The sequence below is a fragment of the Mesocricetus auratus genome, unplaced genomic scaffold, assembly GCF_017639785.1.
Source record: "Mesocricetus auratus isolate SY011 unplaced genomic scaffold, BCM_Maur_2.0 Super-Scaffold_100007, whole genome shotgun sequence".
Classification (NCBI taxonomy): Eukaryota; Metazoa; Chordata; class Mammalia; order Rodentia; family Cricetidae; genus Mesocricetus; species Mesocricetus auratus.
In genome coordinates, this window is record NW_024429191.1 from 74,536,141 (window position 1) to 74,555,805 (window position 19,665).

Here is a 19,665-nt window from a genome sequence, read left to right on the forward strand (position 1 = left end):
CCACTTGACTTTTATCTCTGCACCCCTCCCTTATCTTCCCAGTACCATTCCACAGGTGAGATTCTTGCTTATTACAACCCATAGTCCAATTCCTTGCTCACAGGCTGATTTCACCCCTGAAGTTCCTATTCTCTCTGTTTTCCAACTGGCCAACCTTACGTCCATCCATGAAACCCAAAATAAGCAACAGAATGAAAAATAATTTTTCCCACGTTTGCTTTTCTGTCTAAAACCTCCCTTCTGGGCGTGGATATGCTGTGTCTCTAGAAGGGCTTGCCAGCCCTTGGTGGCAATTCTTTCTGAAGAGAAATAGTGAAGTCTGGGGACCTGTGAAGCCTTGTCAATGAGAAACTTATTCCTCATTATGGTAATTTTTATATATTTTTGAATATTCACTACTCCTTTTTTTAAACTATGTCAGAGTGAATATATTTATATTCATCAGGTATGTATTTTACATGTATATGTATATTGTCTGTTCATGAGTAGATCATCTTTATTTTATCACCACCAAAACTATGTAACTGAACTTTAGCTACCTTAGAAAAAAGAAAAAACATACAAAAATTAAATTAACAATTTAAAGAACCCTTTGACTTCTCAAATTTTCCTCAGCACTCAACTTTTTCCCTTGATAGTGTCTTGACCATTAATTTGATAAAATGATCTATGTCTTCATTATGCAATATCCAGGTGTTTTAAAGTTTAACTAAACTTCTCTGTAGGATTCTTTGTAAACATTATGTAACAGATGTATGCACTCAGCATGTTTCTAAGTTACTATTATTATTAAATTATACTATTACTACATCCAGATTAAAACTTATGTGAAAAATTCAAACAATATTCCTAGAAACACTTTCTAGAACTGTGTGTTTTTCAGAAACTATAAATGTCCCGGAACAATCATTCAGAAGACTCCTGGTTGTTACACAACCATCAAAAGCTGAGTTCAAATCCAGAACTGTATAAATAGCCCTCTGGGTGAAGTGATAGGGACTTAGCCATGGGAATAGATAAAGAGAGGAAGAAAGGACCAAAGGAAGAATCCTAGGCCCACAGTAATAGTTTAGATTCAATGGACCAAAGACAGGCAAGCAAACATACCACATCCTGCTTCACAAAACAGAGTAGCCAAGCACTAACCCTTTGCAATTTTTAAAATGAATCAACTTGAGATGAAAGAACATTTTAATTCTATGGCCATTAGGGTTCGCTAAAAGTACATGCTGCGCCTGGCTTTGGTGGCTCATGCCTTTAATCCCAGCACCCGGGAGGCAGAGGCAGGCAGATCTCTGTGAGTTCGAGGTCAGCCTGGTCTACAGAGTGAGTTCCAGGAAAACCTCCAAAGCAATTCAGAAAAATCCTGTCTCTGAAAAAAAAGTACATGCTGCATAAGAAATACAGGTTCATGCTTTATCATTATCATTGTGTGTGTGTGTGTGTGTATGTGTGTGTGTGTGTGTGTGTGTGTGTGTGTAAGCAAATATGCATGCTCTGCATACAGGCAGAAACCCAAGGGCACTGATGTTCTCCTCTATCACTTTCAATACTATTCCTTTGAGGCAGAGTCTCTCCTTGAACTTTGAACTCATGTTTTTTTGTTAGGCTGGCAAGCCCCAGCAATCCTTGGGTCTCTATTCCCCATGGTTCTGGGCTTATAGGATTGCAAGAGAGGCTACTTAAACAACTTTCTAACTGGTCTTCAGTCTCAAGATATCCCTATTCCAATCCTTCCTATCCACAGCTACTGATAGAATCACCCACACTCTTTGCTAGAAATGACAGTGAGTTCCTGTTGCCTGTATTTTAAGTCTAGACAGAGCCCTCCTGCCCGACCCTCTGCTCTCACCTGTACTTGTTCCCCACTCCACCTGACCTGCTTGTAGCCACGTGTCTGCTGTTCCCACTGCTCACATGGTTCCCACAGCTGAAGTGGTCAGCTCCCTCCATTCCTTTCCACCAACCAAAACAGCATTACTTCAGCAACCCATCCCCCCAAGCCTGCTCTAAGCAAAAACAAGTTCTCCTGGCCTCTTCCCAACATCCTGCTGTGGAGTGGGAGTACTCAACTTTGCATGTGTACCCAAGGCCCCAGTATCATCCCTGGCACTGAAACTCATACCCCCTTGCTGTCAAAGACCCCTCCTTGTAGTGTTGCCATCTCATGTCCGAGTTGATTTGCCTTTATTCCCCCCCATAAACCTTTCTCCCATGAATCTCTGATAAAGAAATAGTCAAACGAGTGGGTATACATGAATATAAGCCTCCAGACTTAAAGCGGTCCTCCTTGGTGTGTAAAGTTGCTGAAGACATAAAGCAGTTATGTGAGATGTTTTGATCTTTTTTTTTCTAAATTGTAAGGAGATGGAGAACCCTAAACTCTATGCTTGGTTCTGAAACCCGAATTCCTTTGAGTCTATTTAGCAGGAGTTTTAGTGAAGGTGATGACTAAATTAATCCCCTCGTTCTTCTCCAGTTTACAGCTCTTAGTCCAGTGGAAGCCAGAGACTGGGTGGATCAAATAAGTTTCTTGTTAAAAGGTAAGAGCTATCATTTTAAATATATATGCTACACAAGTGGATTTGCAGTTGAAGTTCTGTTTTGAAAGTTCAATCTAAAGGTTTCCCTGGCCTGGCATTGGTGAGACACACCTTTAATCCCAGCACTCGGGAGGCAGAGGCAGGTGGATCTCTGTGAGTTCGAGGCCAGGCTGGACGGACAGCCTCCAAAACAATACAGAGAAACCCTGTCTCGTAAAAACCAAAAAAAAAAAAGACCATCATCTAATTGAAAGCCAAAACCCTCCCTCTCTTCTCCTCTCCTCTTTTCATTTTTTTAAGATTTATTTATTTATTACATATACAGTGTTCTGCCTACAGGCCAGAAGAGGGCACCAGATTGAATTGTAGATGGTTGTGAGCCACCATGTGGTTGCTGGGAATTGAACTCAGGACCCTTGGAAGAGCAGTCAGTGCTCTTAACCTCTGAGCCATCTCTCCAGCCCCATCCTCTTTTTATTTTTGTTTTTGTTTAGAAGTAGAGTTCTAGACTCATGTTGGTGGTCATCAGGGACACTGGACATTAAAACTAAATTGCTGTTTCCCAAGCCACAGTAAAATGTTCTTTGCCTTGGGATGGCAAGAGTCCTTCCTGATGATGTTAAACGACTCTTCTGAGAGTACCCTCTGCCAGCCAGCCTGCAGGCCTGGTGCAGCAGCCACAATGGCCCAGGAAGCTTTGTCTGGGAGTGTCCTAGCAGGTAGATTCGGCCAAAGAGGATGCTCATAGACCATCCTAGCTAAACCCTGCCTCAGCAAAACATAAAAACACCAACTTTGTGCACGGCCCAAGACAGAGGTGCACAGCCACCTAAAATCACCAAGGTTTCTCATCACGGTTTATTATTCTGCAGTAAGATTTTATTGTAGATAAAATGAAGGAAGCAGCGGAGCCTTAATTACAAGAATTGCCTCTTTTTCTCACTTATACCTCTGCTATCACAAAAACAAACTATGGCGTGCACCGACAGCATCGCGTATAATAGACTGGAACTAGGCAACCATGAGCATTGATGGTGAGGCTACAGGGTACACTCTCATCTAGGTGCCTAGGATTTATGCGTGTAATATACCCCTAAGTGTGTAAACCTCCATAAAACCCAAAGCAGCTTTATTGAGCTGTACCCTGTGGTACCTTCAGAATCTCACATTGAAGAAATTATTCATTCCATTTTACTTTAAAACAAACAAAATAATAACATATGGTTGAAGCCGCAAATGTGCCTTTCCTCATATGGAGTCACCAGAATTCAGATGAAATTTGGTGGGAAATCTTTATTAAAAGCCTAATCAAGTCAAACAGTTTTATTGTGTTTTGAAATGAACTGTTCAAGTCCCTCCATCCTCCTCTTCCCCAGAGTATACTCACTGTGCTCACGGGGTCCTACAGGGGCCCCTCAGTGGGGGGTTCCAGGAGCACACCAAGGCAGAAAATAAGCTCCCCACCACACACACCAGAACTGAAACCAATCTTACTCCCTGCCCTGGTCTCACAGTGCTGTAATGACTGAATGTCCTCTACGCAGTGACCCAGTTTAAGGTCAGCCAGGCCATGAAAGGACATGGTAACTGTGCCGTTTAGCCATTCCATTTGGTCGCATGACAGTGGTCTTTTTCCACACTCCTCCCATTTCTTTTCTTCTGCTGCTTTTTCCCCCGTTTTTATTCCCTCCCCACCAACAAATTTGTCTGAATTCTACAAGAGATCACCGGGAGATGAGCTTCCGAGAGCTCTGGCGCCCCCACATGGCCCTGGCTCTTAGAGAAGGCGGGGCCGTCACTCACCCATTGGTTTTCTGCTTGATGAGCAGAACACGGCCCTGGCCATGCCTCAGCCGGCCTCTTTTCTTTCCCTCACCTTGTGTTTTCATTCACACACCCATACTTCTCAGCCTCTTCGTTCTGACCAAGTTTTATTGCCAGAGACGATTTATGTTGGTGGCCTAAACCTGATGCTGTGTCGGGCTGGCCTTTTCTGTAGATTCCTGCCACCGAGGCCTACATTAAAAATAACTGCACTTAAGCTAGTGTTTCATTTTCTTCTGACATGTTTTATTCTCATCCCCCCTCCTCCTTCACCCAGCCTCATTCTTCTTTTTTTCTTTCTACCTTTACTCATTCTTATCTTTGCCCTGGCAGATCTGAGCTCCTCAACCATTCCCTGTGAAGAGGAAGAGGAAGAGGAGAAAGAAGAGGAAGAAACGTATGATGACATTGATGGCTTTGACTCCCCAAAGTCCCGTTCCCAGTGCAGAGTCAAGACCTTGCCTGAGCCTACAAATGAAGAAGAGGATATTTATGAAGTCCTACCAGGTGAAATACTTCATCTTCCCTACTTTCAAAACCTCCTGACCTGGTGGGAGAATGAGACAGTCCCCCAAAAGAGTTCCCATCTAAACGTCATTCTCTGCAGGGGACAGTGTAGGAAGTTCATGACTCGAAGTGCAGTGTCTCTGACTTGCTCTGGGAGCAAGATGAAGTCCACCAAGGTGTCTCTCATCTGTGCCACATGAAGTCATCTGTTCCTGTGCCTCTAAGGTTAAAGGCCAGAGAACACTCCCTCCAGTTGTCCTGGGTCTACCATGAGTCTGGGGGTGAAGCCTCATAACTCTCTAGTTCCCACATATTTTCTGCAGACTCAAGAGAAGGACAAAAAGCCGTCTCAAAGGTACAGAAGCTTTCAAAAGTCTGAATTATACAAATGCCAACAAACCATTTTAGTGACACAGTAAAACCCAAATAGAACACCACTCACTATTGTCCAAAATCAAAATATCATCTGAGAATAAAGCAGCCCTGCTTGCCCTCGGCACACTGCTGCAGCAGGCCTCTCGATGGAGCCCTCGACTTCAGGAGGCAGGCTCACTAGCATCTCAGAAAACGCACAGTCATCGCCGCTTCTGGTGGGGATCCAGCAGCTGGTGAACAGTGCAGAACACAGTGGGGGTCAGACTGGAAAACCAAAGCCTGAGCCTTTTAATTGTGAGGTATTTAGACAATGGGGAAGCTGAATTTTCAAGTCCATTCAGAAAGCGCTGCGATGGAAATTTGCCAGGGGTTTAGTGCTCTGCTAAGAAATTCAAATTAAGCCAAAATTTATAGCAATGTAAACCTGCATCCCAGATGAACCTAGGAACTAAGGTGAATCTAACACTTAGGCCCCTGAAGACAGGGTCCCTTGCTAAAAGCATCATCAGTAAATAATTGCATTCCAAGGCTCCCTAAGAAGAGGGTCCAACCCTCTTTAGTAGGCGTTCCCTGTTTGTCTCTTGCCTGAAAGAGAAGCCATGTCATTGCCCCCAGTCAAGATGCAAGGCTGTGTCCACCTAGGAGAGCCCACTCCTTCCCTTCTTCCTGCAGCCTCTGCCGGTCTCTTCTTCCCCAGTCTTTTTTGTTGTGTTTTATTATGCAAATGATATCTTGGTTGAGGTCGAGCCATTTCTTGTGTCTGAAGTTAAAAAAAAGATGATAATTTCCTCAGCAAGTCATCGTCGTTAATGAAGTTTTACAAAAACAGATACAACCAAAGGAAAATAAAATTTCACAGGTGATAAATTTTTCCAATTTCCCTGGCAGAATTCGATAGGATTGTTAAATTAAGAGTGAAGGTGTCTGTTAGAAAGCAACGAGCAGTGATGGGTAATTTTATAGAGTGGAAAATTGAATCAAATTGCTACATTAAAACACAGCTCCTCTGAGAATCCTCCCTTTCACAGCCTGTGCCATCGCAACAGCAGGGTGCAGAGACGATCTAATTCACCACACTCCCTAAAAGGAGATGCACTCTCCAACTTGGCCAGCTTTCTTCCCAGTGAGTTTACATTCAGCTCACTCCTGCCCGGGCTCTGGGACAGATCCAGGTGAGCCTCCACCTTAGGTCCCAACTGGAACACCACCCTGGACCACTCTGCCTTCCTGAGTGCAAAGGGAAGGGTTGTGGTAGTCAAAGAAGCCAGGGAGGATGGAGCTGATGCCCAGGGATGGAGCGCAAAGGGAAGGAGGCCTCAGAAAACAGGATGAGTTTGAGATCATCGCCTTATTCTGGGTCAGGGACTGACTTCTCAGTAGCACAAGCTTATTCTGCCTCCTGAACGCCTACCCTCTGCTGGGGTCTGGGGAGCCCTTCCAAACCTCTCACTGCTTATATAAAGAATGAACCCAAGGGCATGGAGGTTTGTCAACCTTCTCAAACAGTCACTAACTCTGTGCCCACAGCTATCCGCAGAAAGTGAGGCAGCCACACTATAGAAAAGCCAGGATCAAGTCGGGCAGAGGTGGCGCACACCTTTAATCCCAGCACTGGAGAAGCAGAGGCAGGCGGATCTCTGTGAGTTTGAGACCAGCCTGGTCTACAGAGTGAGTTCCAGGACAGCCAAAGCTACAGAGAAGCCCTGTCTCAAAAGACCGAGAAGGAAGGAAGGAAGGGAGGGAGGGAGGGAGGGAGGGAGGGAGGGAGGGAGGGAGGGAGGAAGGAAGGAAGGAAGGAAGGAAGGAAGGAAGGAAGGAAGGAAGGAAGGAAGGAAGGATCTCTTGCTGCAGGTTAGAGGGACAACAACTACCTTGCCTGTGCTTCCAATAAACAGAAGCCAAATTCCACCACAGGTCTTACAGACTTGTCACGTGATTATTCCAGCCCTGTGTCTCCCTCATCTGAGCTTTCTAGCACTCCACTACTGTTGCTTCTGGAATTGTTGTGTGAGTTTTGTATCTGTCACACCACAGTCCTAAAGAGAAGGAATGTGAGGGGCCTAGCATCATCTCCCCACCCCTCCCCCACCCACCCCCCTCCGCGCCAGCCACCACCTACTGAGAATCAGCATGTGGGGGGACAGGCACAAAGCTGGCTGTAAGTCAGAGTAGATCTGCACTGGCACCTGCTAGCTGTGAGAACTTCAGCAAGCTCCCTGCCTTCTGTGTCCGTTGTAAAATGGAAAAGGCAACGCAGCATCCTGGAGGGATTTGGGGGGTCGAGCCTGGAAACACTGGGTGTGCGCTTAGCCCAGAGCACTGGCATAGAGAAAGGTAGCATTCACCTGGTGCTGTGTAATAGGAAATACTACTTCCTCAAAAAGTTAGGGGACGGATAGGTCCCGCCCTCCCCAGCCGAACCCAAATGCACAGTCCAGGTAGGCGTTTGCGACTATGTGTATGAAGCATATGTGAATCTGAAAACCCCGAACAGATGGAATGTGGAGAGCACCTTCTGCTCAGGCCCTTTTTTCTTCCTACCAAGAGGCCAGGTGCTGGGTGGAGGGGCAGCCAACAGCAGCACTGGATTGTGCTAACCCTGCATACCACGTCCAGAGTCAAATGGCTCAGCTCTCTAGCGTTGTTTCACTATAACAGGTGAACATGCTTTGTGAAGGATTTTTAGTGTTGGCAGGTCTGCTGACCCTACTCTTTGGGGGAGGGCCCTATGCAAGTCCTCACTGTGCCTGTGAAGAAAGGCATGTAAGTGAGGCTTCCCCTCCCACATGTAATTTAAATGGCTTCTAGAAGAGTGAAAAGAATACACAACATATGCCAAGTCAATAAAAAAATTTTTCACCTAACCAAAATAATGTCTGGGTCATCAAATTAAATGCACAACATCACATTAATCATGAGATAATTGGCATTTGCTACATGGCTAGCACTCTTGTCCCCAGGAGAGAAAAACCAAAGCACTCAAGGTTTTCAGCCAGACCACAAAAAATGTTAGTCCTAGAAAATATGGCTTCAAAGTTGGTATCCACTAGGATTTCTGAACATTCCTATTGAGCAAATGGGGGCCCTTGAGTTTTAAGATTTCATTTCATTTCATACTTTAAGAAGTATGAAAGCCAGATAGATGCTAAAATAGGAGGCTTTGGGCTGGAGAGATGTCTCAGTGGTTAAGAGCACCTGCTGCTCTTCCTGAGGACCTGGGCTCAGGCCAGCATCCACATTGGACAGCTCACAACTCCAGCTCCAGAGGATTTGATGCCCTCTTCTGGCCTCCATAGGAACCTGCATATGCTTGATACACACACACACACACACACACACACACACACACAAATATAAAAATGAATCTTTTTTTAAAAAACAGAGTTTCCTAAACCTTTTCTCATCTTCCTTGGTGTTGTTCTGCAGGCCAGCACAGGCCCAGATCCACAGTTCAAGATTCCATATAAGGACATCTTTTATCAGGTCCTGCATTGTCTGGGACCTCAAGGCTAGAAGCCAGTAAGGCATCTAAGACCATAGGAGAGCTGTAACTGGGGCCTTGTAGTAGCTATAATGGCAGCAGGATCCAGCTGTGTTCTCTAGAGAGTCCCCAAAATACAAACAGAAAGAGACAAAGAGGCCTTTCTGGAAATCTCTGTGCACATTCTGAAGTTACCCACACTGCCCCCAGAGGGTTGTTATAGACCCAGAAACCAGATTGCTTTATGATAAAGCATATAACTAGGGTTTTTTTTAATTAGAGTCGAATGGAAACAACATTCTGTGGGATTATCTTTCCCCCTGTATAAGTTGTCTGGGCACACAGGAAAAAGGAATGGTGACAGAAATCTAAAGGAAGAAAAAAATATAAAACAAACCAGGCCCAAAACACAAAATGTATGAGTCAGTGCCATTCCCAGCCTCCTTCTAGCCCCCTGGCCTCTTGCCTTCCTCACCCCTGCTCACTGTCTGTCTGTCTGTCTGTCTGTCTGTCTGTCTGTCTGTCTACACTCTGAGCAACAGCCATGGGGTACTGCTGGGCCAGCAGCAGCTGAAACCATGCTGTTTCTTCTACCTAGCATGTCCCCCAATCTCTGCTCAGATGTGCAATCCGCAGGTGTGACATCCTCTCAGACTCCACTGGAATTAAGCTCTGTCTCTGATCATGCTGACTTATATTCGTGTCCTTCTCCCCAGTTAGTAGGTACTCAGTTATTACTTGTAAAATTAAATTCTATGTGTTCCAAATGTTGCTATTAGCACAAATTGAGTTTACTACCTTATACACCGACCATACCATGGAGATAGGGTGGAAGTGTTTCGAGGTAACCATAGAGATTACCCAATATACAGCAGAGAGCAAGTGTGTTCTCAGCCTCTTGCTCATATGTTCTATTGTTGTCTAGAGCTGTTGTAGCATGCAGGGGTCTACAGCTTGTCTGGGCATGCCAGCCAGTGGTTTATTCCTATTTTTCTGGATGCTCCCCTTGTACATCAAGACTCCATGCATTTCTCTTGCAGCTGTCACCATGGCACCTTGACACCTGGCTGCACATTAATACGTTTGGCATTTTTTTCAGCTGTTGTCACTTTTTGTCTGAAGGAAGTACTTTTCCCTCTTTTTGATGAGATCATTTTCCCCCGTTGTTCTTTCTGGTATCGGTTTAGTCAATGTTGGGGGTGGGAGGCAGAGCCACACTTCAGAAAGGACTCAGATGTCAGAGGCAGCTAGCACCTCTCTGTCCCTCCTAAGTGGATTCGGTGTCCTGCTCCTCTCAGCCTCTCTCATTAGTGTCCCTGACACTGTGCCAAGAATGCTGATTGAAATCCACTCTCCGGATACTGGTGCTCATTTGTGATGCCCCATGGTTCCCTCACATGTTCACACAGTTAACAGAATCTTCTTCAACTGTTTTCCCAATTGAGATGAGATATTTGGGAATCAAGTAGAGCATTTAATGTAATAAGTGGACAGTAATCTTCAGAGGTTAATTTGTTTAAAGCCTGTGTAAGATTGGGGTCCCATATGCCCTGTTAGAAGCAAGAACCATTATAATCTATTACTGTTTAAAGTTGAGCTAGCACATAAATTTTAATTCTCTTTTAAATGAAGATGTATTTCCATAGATGTAATGCTAAAATGCCTAATAATAATCTTATAAGGAAGTCCAATGAGCTCTTTAACTTAAATGTGTATGTGTATGTGTGTGTGTGTGTGTATTTTTTTTCTCAAAATAGTCTTTTAAAATGAAAAATCTCAGGCCAACAAGATGCCTCAGTAGGTAAAGAGGCCTGTCACCAAGCCATATGACCCACATGGTAAAAGGAGAGAAGTAACTCTCTCAAGTTATCCTGTGACCTCAACACATACAGCCTGATGCAGGTGAGCACATGTGTATACATACACACACACACAATAATAAATAATAATAAAGCCCTCCTGTACAGAGTAACAAAAATAAGAAATTTAACTCCCTAGCCCACCCCTCTTTTTAAGCAAAAAACCTTTCTTAAAAATCCCAGCTACAACAGGCAGTGGTGGCACACATCTTTAATCCCAGCACTCAGGAAGCAGAGGCAGGCAGATCTTTGTGAGTTGGAGGCCAGCATGGTCTACAGAGCAAGTCCCAGGACAGGCTCCAAAGCTACAGAGAAACACTGTCTCAAAATAACAAAAACAAAATCCCAGTTACATTATAATCTTCTTGACTTTGGACCTTGCTGAGATACCAGATTGGTTTCACAGAAGGGTCCGAGAGAGATTGTATCAAACTCTGAAGCTAAAATGGTACCAAGAGCTGTGCTCCTCATAACCAACTGTAGAAGGGTCTTCCTCCACTGTGTGATGGGACCCCATCCTCAGACCTCCTGAGATGCCCCAGACACAGTCCCAGGCCTATCAGTAGCAAAGCTTCTTCACTGGAGGCCGCTTTCAGCCACCAGAGGACAAGGCAGATGAAGAGAAGTGGAGACCCCAGCTTCCCGCTCATATCCATCACCAGAGGGCCCGGTAGCAGTGACAAATAATACACATGCTTAACGGCCAGCATTTTTCTTTCTTTCTAGGTGACTCTAAAGGTGCAATGGAAATCAGAGAATCTGTTCTGGGATCTGGGAGTGAAGTGAACAAAGCACCATGCTTCTAGTTTTCCTTTTTTTTTTTTTTTTTTTTTTTTTTTTGGATTATGCCTAGATTGAGTGCTATTGCCTGAAAGGATAAAGGAATCAAGTTTTAGTTTTCATTTTTATCATTGCAAATACATTTACATTCCCCTTTTTTACAAATGCAAAGAGCAGGCAGGCCACTTTCAATAATTTATTTTAAAATCAATGCTAATGAGGTTATGTCTCGTCAGTGGCCGAGTTTTACAATAAAGTCTGATTTATTTAGAAAAGATCTTTGGTGTAGCTTCCCATCTAATGGCGGTGGGAAGGAGGTGGAGTAGCAGGCACGGTGACCCTCCAACTTCAGATCCAATTTGTAATTCGCAGTGGAGATCTGACCCAATTTACATTGATTAGCATTGGGAGGAAGAGACAGCTGTGCATGGACAGCAGAGGTAGGAGAAACGCTCTCTGCAAAAGTGCTTAAGCACAGCACATTATTGGTCCTTGTGATTGAGTTGTTTGATACCAGGAAAAGAGCTGCTTGCTGTCCAAATTATTGGGCATCTCTACAAGGAGGACACACCAACTCACCCTCTTAATATTGTCAGGCCTGTAAAACCGGCCCCACCGCAAGAAGGAAAAGCATCATAGCAGAAGGGAGGAAGGGGACAGTAGTGAGAAGACTGTGTGAAAAGAATGATACTTAGTATGACTTATTTATACGAGCCCTGTTTCCTACATTTGATTTCATTCCTCCATTACCTTACATCTTTGTACCTCGAGGTGGGGTTGAGAAGCACTACAGATGGGAAGAGGAGAAAGTCCCTGATGCCGAACCTTAGACAGTAATAAAAATCCTTCAAAGGGCTGAAGAGATGAGTCAGCAGTTAAGAGCACTAGTTGCTTTTCCAGAGGACCAGGGTTCAACTCCCAGAACCCATAAGGCCGCTCACAAATATCTATAACTCCAGTCCAAGAGGATCCAACATCCTCTTCTATGGGCACCAGGCACACATATGATGCACATACATATACACAGGTAAAGTATTCACGCACATGAAATAATAAAATATTTTTTTAATTCTTTCAAAGTGTTCCTTTTCCATAGGATGTAGGAACAAGTATGTGTCTGTCTGTCTGTCTGTCTGAGTGTTCTGCATAAGAGAAAAAGAAAAGAGGAGATAGTTAGTGAAAAGAGTAATGAACCTTTTTCTGCCCCATACATATATAATGTATATATACATTATAACTCGATATTATAAAATAGGATTATCAAATGTTACTCTAATACACATACTTTCTTAATAAAGGCCCAGTTCCTATTATGTCAAGTAGTACAAAGCTTGAGATGAAACAGGTTAATGAGGGTAAGAAACTTGAGCCAATCACATTGTGACTTTGGCCATATAAACACTTGACTGGAGTTAGACACTAGCATTTGACTTAGAACTCATTGTGAATCCACAGCAATTAATTAAAAGACCATTCCATCTGCCCTCAGGAGCCTATACTCTAATGAACAAGGCAGGCTAAATAAAACAGTAAAAAGATAACTACAGGCCTCAAGTACTAGGAACATAAAACTACGTACATGACCAGCCTCCGATACAGCTGAACAAAAATGGATATGTTAAGGACTAATTAATCACAAAAGGTTTAAAACTCATGACCACACACACACACATACACACACACACACACACACACACACACACACACACACACACACACAATCTCTCTCTCTGAAACCCTAACTCTGGAGTGACTAAAACCAAAAAAGATGTCTGCATACAGATAACAAATACAAGCACGAATTCTACAAAGAAAGAAGAAATAGACATTGAGGAAAAGAGCTGGGTCTAATGATAAGCCCCTTGGTGATTCAATGAGTTGGAAGCTCCGTCAAGGCAGGAACTTTGGCATGCTTGTCTGTTGTGTGTCCCCTGTTCCTAGTATATAGTGTGTACTTGAGAATGTTTGGAAACAATAATAGAAAGAAGAGGATGGCCGATCTGAAGGTGAGAGATGGTTGAGGAGGGGAAGAAGAAGAAAACATGCTAATGAAACTTCCTTTAAAGGAGAGAGTTCCCTGACTAGACATGATAACACAGGCCTGTAATCCCAGCTCTTGAGAGGTTAAGGTGGGGAGATCATGAGTTCAAAGCCAGCCTGAGCCGTGTTTTGAAACACAAGAAAGGGGAAGAGGTCAGTGAACTCAGAGAAAGGTGAGCCCTCAAATGAAAGAGCATGAAGACTGAACCTCCCACACTGATGGCTAATGCTGACTATTTGTCCCCTCAGATGAAGACCATGATTTAGAAGAGGACGCATGCGGCACTCGTCGACGGCAAGGTATAAGACATGGTTGTACGACACTGGTGGAACAATGGGGCTCCTGGCTTGAGAAAACACTACCGTTACTGGGCTCTCTAATGAATAGAGTTCTGGTACATGACCCCCAAAGCCTCAAATAGAGTGACTGGATAGAGAAGTCCTTAACTTTAAAAGCAGACACCCAATCACTTTAATCGATGTCCTAGCACAGCCAAGATTTGTCTTCAGAAGGTGGGAAGCCAAAGCAGATATTTATTTTTTCCTATCAGTATTTCTTAAATCAGTGCAGTGAAAATAGAATTGCCTCATCTCTAAGAGATCAGAGGATTGAGAATGGGAAGGATGGAAATGTCTTCTCCCTGAGAGGCCCGGAGATTGCAGGTTCAGAGGGGAATGGAAATGTGTCAGATCTGAAAAGTGAAGCCAGGGTGAAGGATAGAACAACTGGAGGCTGCTGACTTCGGATGGGCTGGTTTGATTCCAAGCACATTTGGAAATGAATATGTAACAGGTTAGTTGAATACAAAATTACATCTTATTCATCCCAGACTGTTAGCCATGCTTCAGGCTGTTAGTGAGCCCATCCCTCCTAAGGTCAGACGCCCTGAGTCTCCTTAAGTGGACCAAGGACTTACTCCTTCATTGTCAGTGAAGCAATGTCGCACATTGTTTGGGCCACCGCAAGGACGTCCATTCCATCAGCACAACTGGATTCAGGACTGACTTAGATATGAGAAGGTTGCTTTCCACCATTAGGATCTGTGAAAACCTCCAGCTTACGAGTTCTTTCCCCACTTCCCTCCAGCTCTCGGTTTCTCTGACCTTTTCCGCATTCTCCTCTTGCCTCCTCTCCTTTCCTTCTCATTCATAGTCATTTAGCAAAGTGTCTTTTCCCTTTTCAAACTTTGCGGGAAATGAATTCGTGTGTGTGTGTGCGTGCATGTGTGTGCATGTATGTGCATGTGTGTGTGTGTGTGCATATGTGTGCATGTGTGCGTGTGTAGGTCAGAAGACCCAGTTTTGGGCCTGACCTTCCTCTTCATTTGACACAGGCAGGATCTCTTTGTTGTTTTGCCACTACACTGGTCTCCTGGCCTGCTGACCCACGACCCAGGATTCTTTAGTCTCTTGTCTCCCATCTTGCCATGGAAGCACTGGGGCTACAGACATGGGTAACCTTGCCTGGCTTTTAGATGGACTCTGGTGATTAAAACCTACATCTTCCTGCTACACTGGACAAGTGCTTTTCTCTGCTGAGCCATCTTCCCCACCCCTACAGGAAGTGACAATTAAAGGTTTAGAGAAGGACTCAAGTACACAAAGGTCCAACTTCTCTCAGGGAAGAGGACAGTCAGTGGCATCAGAGGTCGTGCTACGGAAGCAGGAGGGAAAGCATGTGGGGTGCATGAGCTTCAAGGATGTTAGGGGCTTCAGGCACATGGAATTAAGTCCTCTGAGACCTAATTTCTGAGGTTTTGTTGTGATATCCTTTAATGGCTGAGATATCTCTCCAGCCCTGAAACCTAGTTTCTATCATTTTCTACTTGCTATACAGAATTCCAGCAGAAAATCTGTTCTGACCAAACGTGTCCCAAATAAGGCTTTTCTCAACCAACTTCCATCACCAGCACAGGAAAATACACCTACATGGACACCTGGGGTGGGATAACTGGAAGCTTCCTAGGGCCTACATTGTATTAAACTCCAGTCAGGAAATATCCATTCCTGGCACTCCTCCCTCCCCTCATAGTCTCTCTCTCTCTCTCTCTCTCTCTCTCTCTCTCTCTCTCTCTCTCTCTCAGGTTCTATCTGGGAGATGAGAAGAGATTTATTTTTTAACTATCCCAACAGGTATAATTCAAGTAGGAATTTTTTAAGAAGTCTTTTGTTCCCCATACTTTCTGCCTCCCAAATAGGTGTCGTTAACATAAGGCTAGCTCTAAATATGTTTCTGTGGCTTGTACTTCCCACCAGTTATAATGATTAGTGACTTGGTGATTAAAAAACAGGAGGACTTTTCGCTCTCTCTGCAGAATCTGAGGCAGGGATTTTTATTATTTGTGTTTACTTATTTATTTATTGAATTTATATAGTGCCTTTTCTCCAAAGAAGCTGTAGAAACTACAACACATATGTAACTTCCCACTGTCATCTCTTAGTTTTATAACAACAAAATATAGAGATCTGGGGGAAGGACCAACAGCCTCACTGAAGGCATTTAAAAGCCTGGGACAGAGTAAATGTTTAGGTAGGTCATAGATCAGTTATGTACGTTTGCTTCTTTTCGCTTTTCTCAGGTGCCGGGGAGGGAAAGGCTTTAAACAAACTGGCCTACCCCACTCCTGCCTTTCTCCCTCAGGTGCTGTGGCGTCTGACATCTGAGGACTGAAAAGTCCTCTACCCCACAGACCCTGTCGCTTGATGCTATTTTCCTCTGGCAGAACTGCTAACCCTTTTAAAGTCCAACCCCAGATCTTATCCAAAGAGGGAGTGAGGAAACGAAATTCAGTTTATCCTTATTGAGTGTTAATGACCCTGTAAGATGCAATTTCTTTTATTTTATTCTGTTACCTAGAAAATCTATCACGGCCTTGTAGTATTGATTACTCAATCTATAAAGAGCTCGCTCTACAGCGTGACTGTTAGTAACAGGGTTACTTTAATGAGTGACTCTTCAACACCTCAGATTTTCTCTGCATTCCAGCCTGGCAAGTCCCATAGTGGATCTAACACTGAAGGTCTTTAGTAGTGAGATCATAGTTTCCTGCTGTGCTCTGAAAGGGTAACTTCTGGGTAGCCCAAAGCAAGGCTCACTCTGGGATGTTTGTATAAAATTTCCTTTGCTTGGGTGTACCATGCCATGGAGACACAAGTCACCCTTAGAAACATCAAATCCCTTCCCAAGGAAGCCCTTGGGAATGGGCTCTCCTTTCTGTGTGTCTGTCTATCTCTCTTTCTCTCTCTTTCTGTCTCTCTCTCTCTTCCTATTTTGTCTCCATCTTTGTTTACCTCTGTGTATCTCTCTGTCTCTACCACTATCTCTCTCTTTGTCTCTCTCCCTTTCTCTGTCTCTCTCTCTGTTTCTCTCCGTGTGTCTCTCGGTTTATCTCTCTGTCTCTGTCTGTTTCTCTCTGTGTGTTTGTCTCTGTCTCTGTCTCTCTGTCTCTGTCTCTTTCTCTCTCTCCATTTGTGGGCAGACCAGTATACTCTTGCAATCATGCTGTCATCTCAGAAGAGCAGGAAAGTAGTTACTCATGAGCTTTTCATACTGCAGACCCTCTAGAGGCCCACAGGGTGCCTGCCCACAGAGAACTCCTACACCAAAGAAAAGGAAGAGTACACAGGCTTCTGTAGCTCTTACCCTTTGGTTTTCCACGGCCAACCATGAGCTGAGCAAGACCCAGCTAAAATTTTGACCCAATAAAAGGAACAGATGAAGTGAGAACCAGGACCTTTGAATTCCCCCCATATAAATCATACTTGCAAAATTAAGGGACATAATAATTTCATTATTCAAGACGAAATGAGCTTGAACATAAGCAAATGGTATTTAAAATGAACAAAAAACACTCTTCCTGCTGCCTGGTGGTGCCTGGTGAGTTTTTTTTATCATACTTCTGAAATTATTAATAAAGTAGCAGTGGGTGTCTACTTTAAGTGTACTAAAGATGGCGGCCTTTCCTGGCTTGGCTTTAACTAGAGCATTTCAAAACACTGTTTACAGAGTTTTGGTCCAGCTCTCACTGGGCCCTACTCTGGTAGGTTTGTTTTCAATGCTTTTGTCTCTGGTGTTCCTAATTTAAACAGCTGTGCCTAATGCCAGGCCTCACTGACACATTACATTTATCAAGAAAATGTAAACAGCACACTGACCGGCCTTCAGCCTCCTTTCTCTGGTACCAGCTTGAACTCTGAGGCTACCCAATGTCCTAACAGCTAAACTCTGGGAGGACAGTCAGCTTCTGTTGTTCCTGAAGACAAGGGAAGCTAGACAGATGTCCTGGTCCTTTGCCTAGGTGTTTCCATTGACTCTGTCACCAGGATCACCAGCCTCGACTCCACCAGGGGAGAAACGCCTCTCACCACTCACAAAGAGCCGGGTGTGGATTGACAAACGATTTGTAATAACCACCTGGAAAAGAGAAAAACAATTCTATGTCAGCTCTCTCTTTGTGACACTTTGTTCACTTGAAGCTTAGCCTCCCCTACATGGGATTAGAAAGAACAAGACACTCCCTGCCCACCCCCATTTTCTCTAGAAAAACTCTTCAGCTCTGCTGGCAATTTAAATGCAGTGATCATAGCCATTAGCTTCCCTATCATTGTAATTGTTGTTAATTGTTATAACTGTTTTAGTTATTAGTGTTGTCATTATTGCTCTAGGTCCTCTGTCTGTTTTATGCTGAATATATTAGAGCTTTTGCTTTTGAATTGCCAGGCTTTATTTAGTGCAGAGTTACTTTTTTTTTTTTTTTTGAGAGACATTGAGAAATGCTGGCATTAAGCTTTATTCTTTTGTTTTTCATTCCAAATGGACAGACTGGAAAAAAAATAATTAGATGGAATAATGTCCTCAAGATGAGAATGAGGATGTTTTGAATTAATTAACTGGTCAGGAGATTGCACCATTTCTGACTTAGGCTGTTGCCGGTGTGGTGTAAACCTGACTGAGCCAGAAAGCCAGTCCACAGAGGCAAGCCTTGCTTCCAGGCTCCTATGGAAACTAGTGTCTGCTCTCACCTCGTCCAGAGGCAAGCCTTGCTTCCAGGCTCCTAGGAAACTAGTGTCTGCTCTCATCTCCTTTGAGGACGAGCAAGCCTGGTTCAGGGCAGAGTGAACTCGCCCTGCAGACTTGCAGACCTTCAGACCCTTCCTGGGGCCAAGCTTCAGGAATGCAGTCTTGCTCAGCCTCACCTCCTCCCAACTTCGAGGTGTTTCTGTGACACTCAGCAGATCGGTTTTTGTGAAGAGCTGAAGCTTTAAAGAAACCTTCCTGGATCCCTAAGACTCTGCTGAGTTCCCTCTTATACAGAGCATCCTCACTTCTTCAGGGTCCTGAGTACTGGGATAGTAACTCTTGTCCCCAGCACCTCCCCCTCTAGAGGGTAGCAGGGACTGTGCATGGTCAGTGTGGAATTCCCAGCATCTAGCCCGGTCCCTGGTGTTTAGTTAAATGCTGTGCACAGGCCTGATGGGTGCTCAACAATGAATTCATGAAGTTGCGTGTACACAAATACATAAATATGAATCACACCAGTTAAACAAGGATCTTGCAATATGGGGTCCAACCTTATGCAGCTAAAGATTGACTCCCCCACTGACCTCCTTAATACCAACATACCTCTGTCTAGATACTAGGTTGAATATGTTTCCTGATTTCAGCCCTATGATTCTGATTACTTTTCAGAGCTGTAGTCATGGTCCTTAATCTTGGGCGAGGCTGTTTTCCTGGGTTCATGAACACCTTTCTGTATTCTTTGTGTCTTAGAAAGCTCATGTCATTCCCTCTACGCTTGATTGAATCTGTCTCCCTGTCTCCCAGTGTTTTGAGACACGGTCTCTTTCACTATATAGCCCAGGCTAGTCTTTGAACTCACCTTATTGCCCAGGCTGGCCTCAAACTCAAAGCAATCCTGCTGCCTTGGCCTTCTGATTTCTGGGATTACCGGTGTGAACCAGTGTGCCTGCTTTTTACTGTGTTTATAGTTTAAATAATTCCCCAGGTTTTCTCTTCCACCACTGTCAAAACTTGGTAGGAAACTCATGTGCACCCAAAAGGTACCTTAGGGCTGTCTCATACCCAAGCATACCATGGAGAGTAGAAACTCAAAGTGACTATGTACTAGGCCAGAGAATGCCGATCGCTCTGTCAGTCTTCCTACCGTTCATACATAGCTAAGTTGGGTTTTTTAAATCTGTTTTTTTTTTAAAAAAACTATTTTGTCTGCCATCTACGGATTCACAAGGAATATTG

The 19,665-nt window shown here is 44.1% G+C and overlaps 1 protein-coding gene across 1 annotated transcript in view; it reads left to right on the forward strand.

The window, feature by feature from the left end:
- The window catches only part of Skap1 (src kinase associated phosphoprotein 1), a 286,838-nt gene that overhangs the window by 239,395 nt on the left and 27,778 nt on the right, over positions 1-19,665 (forward strand). Inside the window, exons 8-10 of the mRNA XM_040749572.1 lie at positions 2,480-2,543; positions 4,701-4,874; positions 13,659-13,709. Coding sequence (XP_040605506.1) covers positions 2,480-2,543; positions 4,701-4,874; positions 13,659-13,709 — 289 coding nt within the window. The remainder of the gene's footprint in view (positions 1-2,479; positions 2,544-4,700; positions 4,875-13,658; positions 13,710-19,665) is intronic.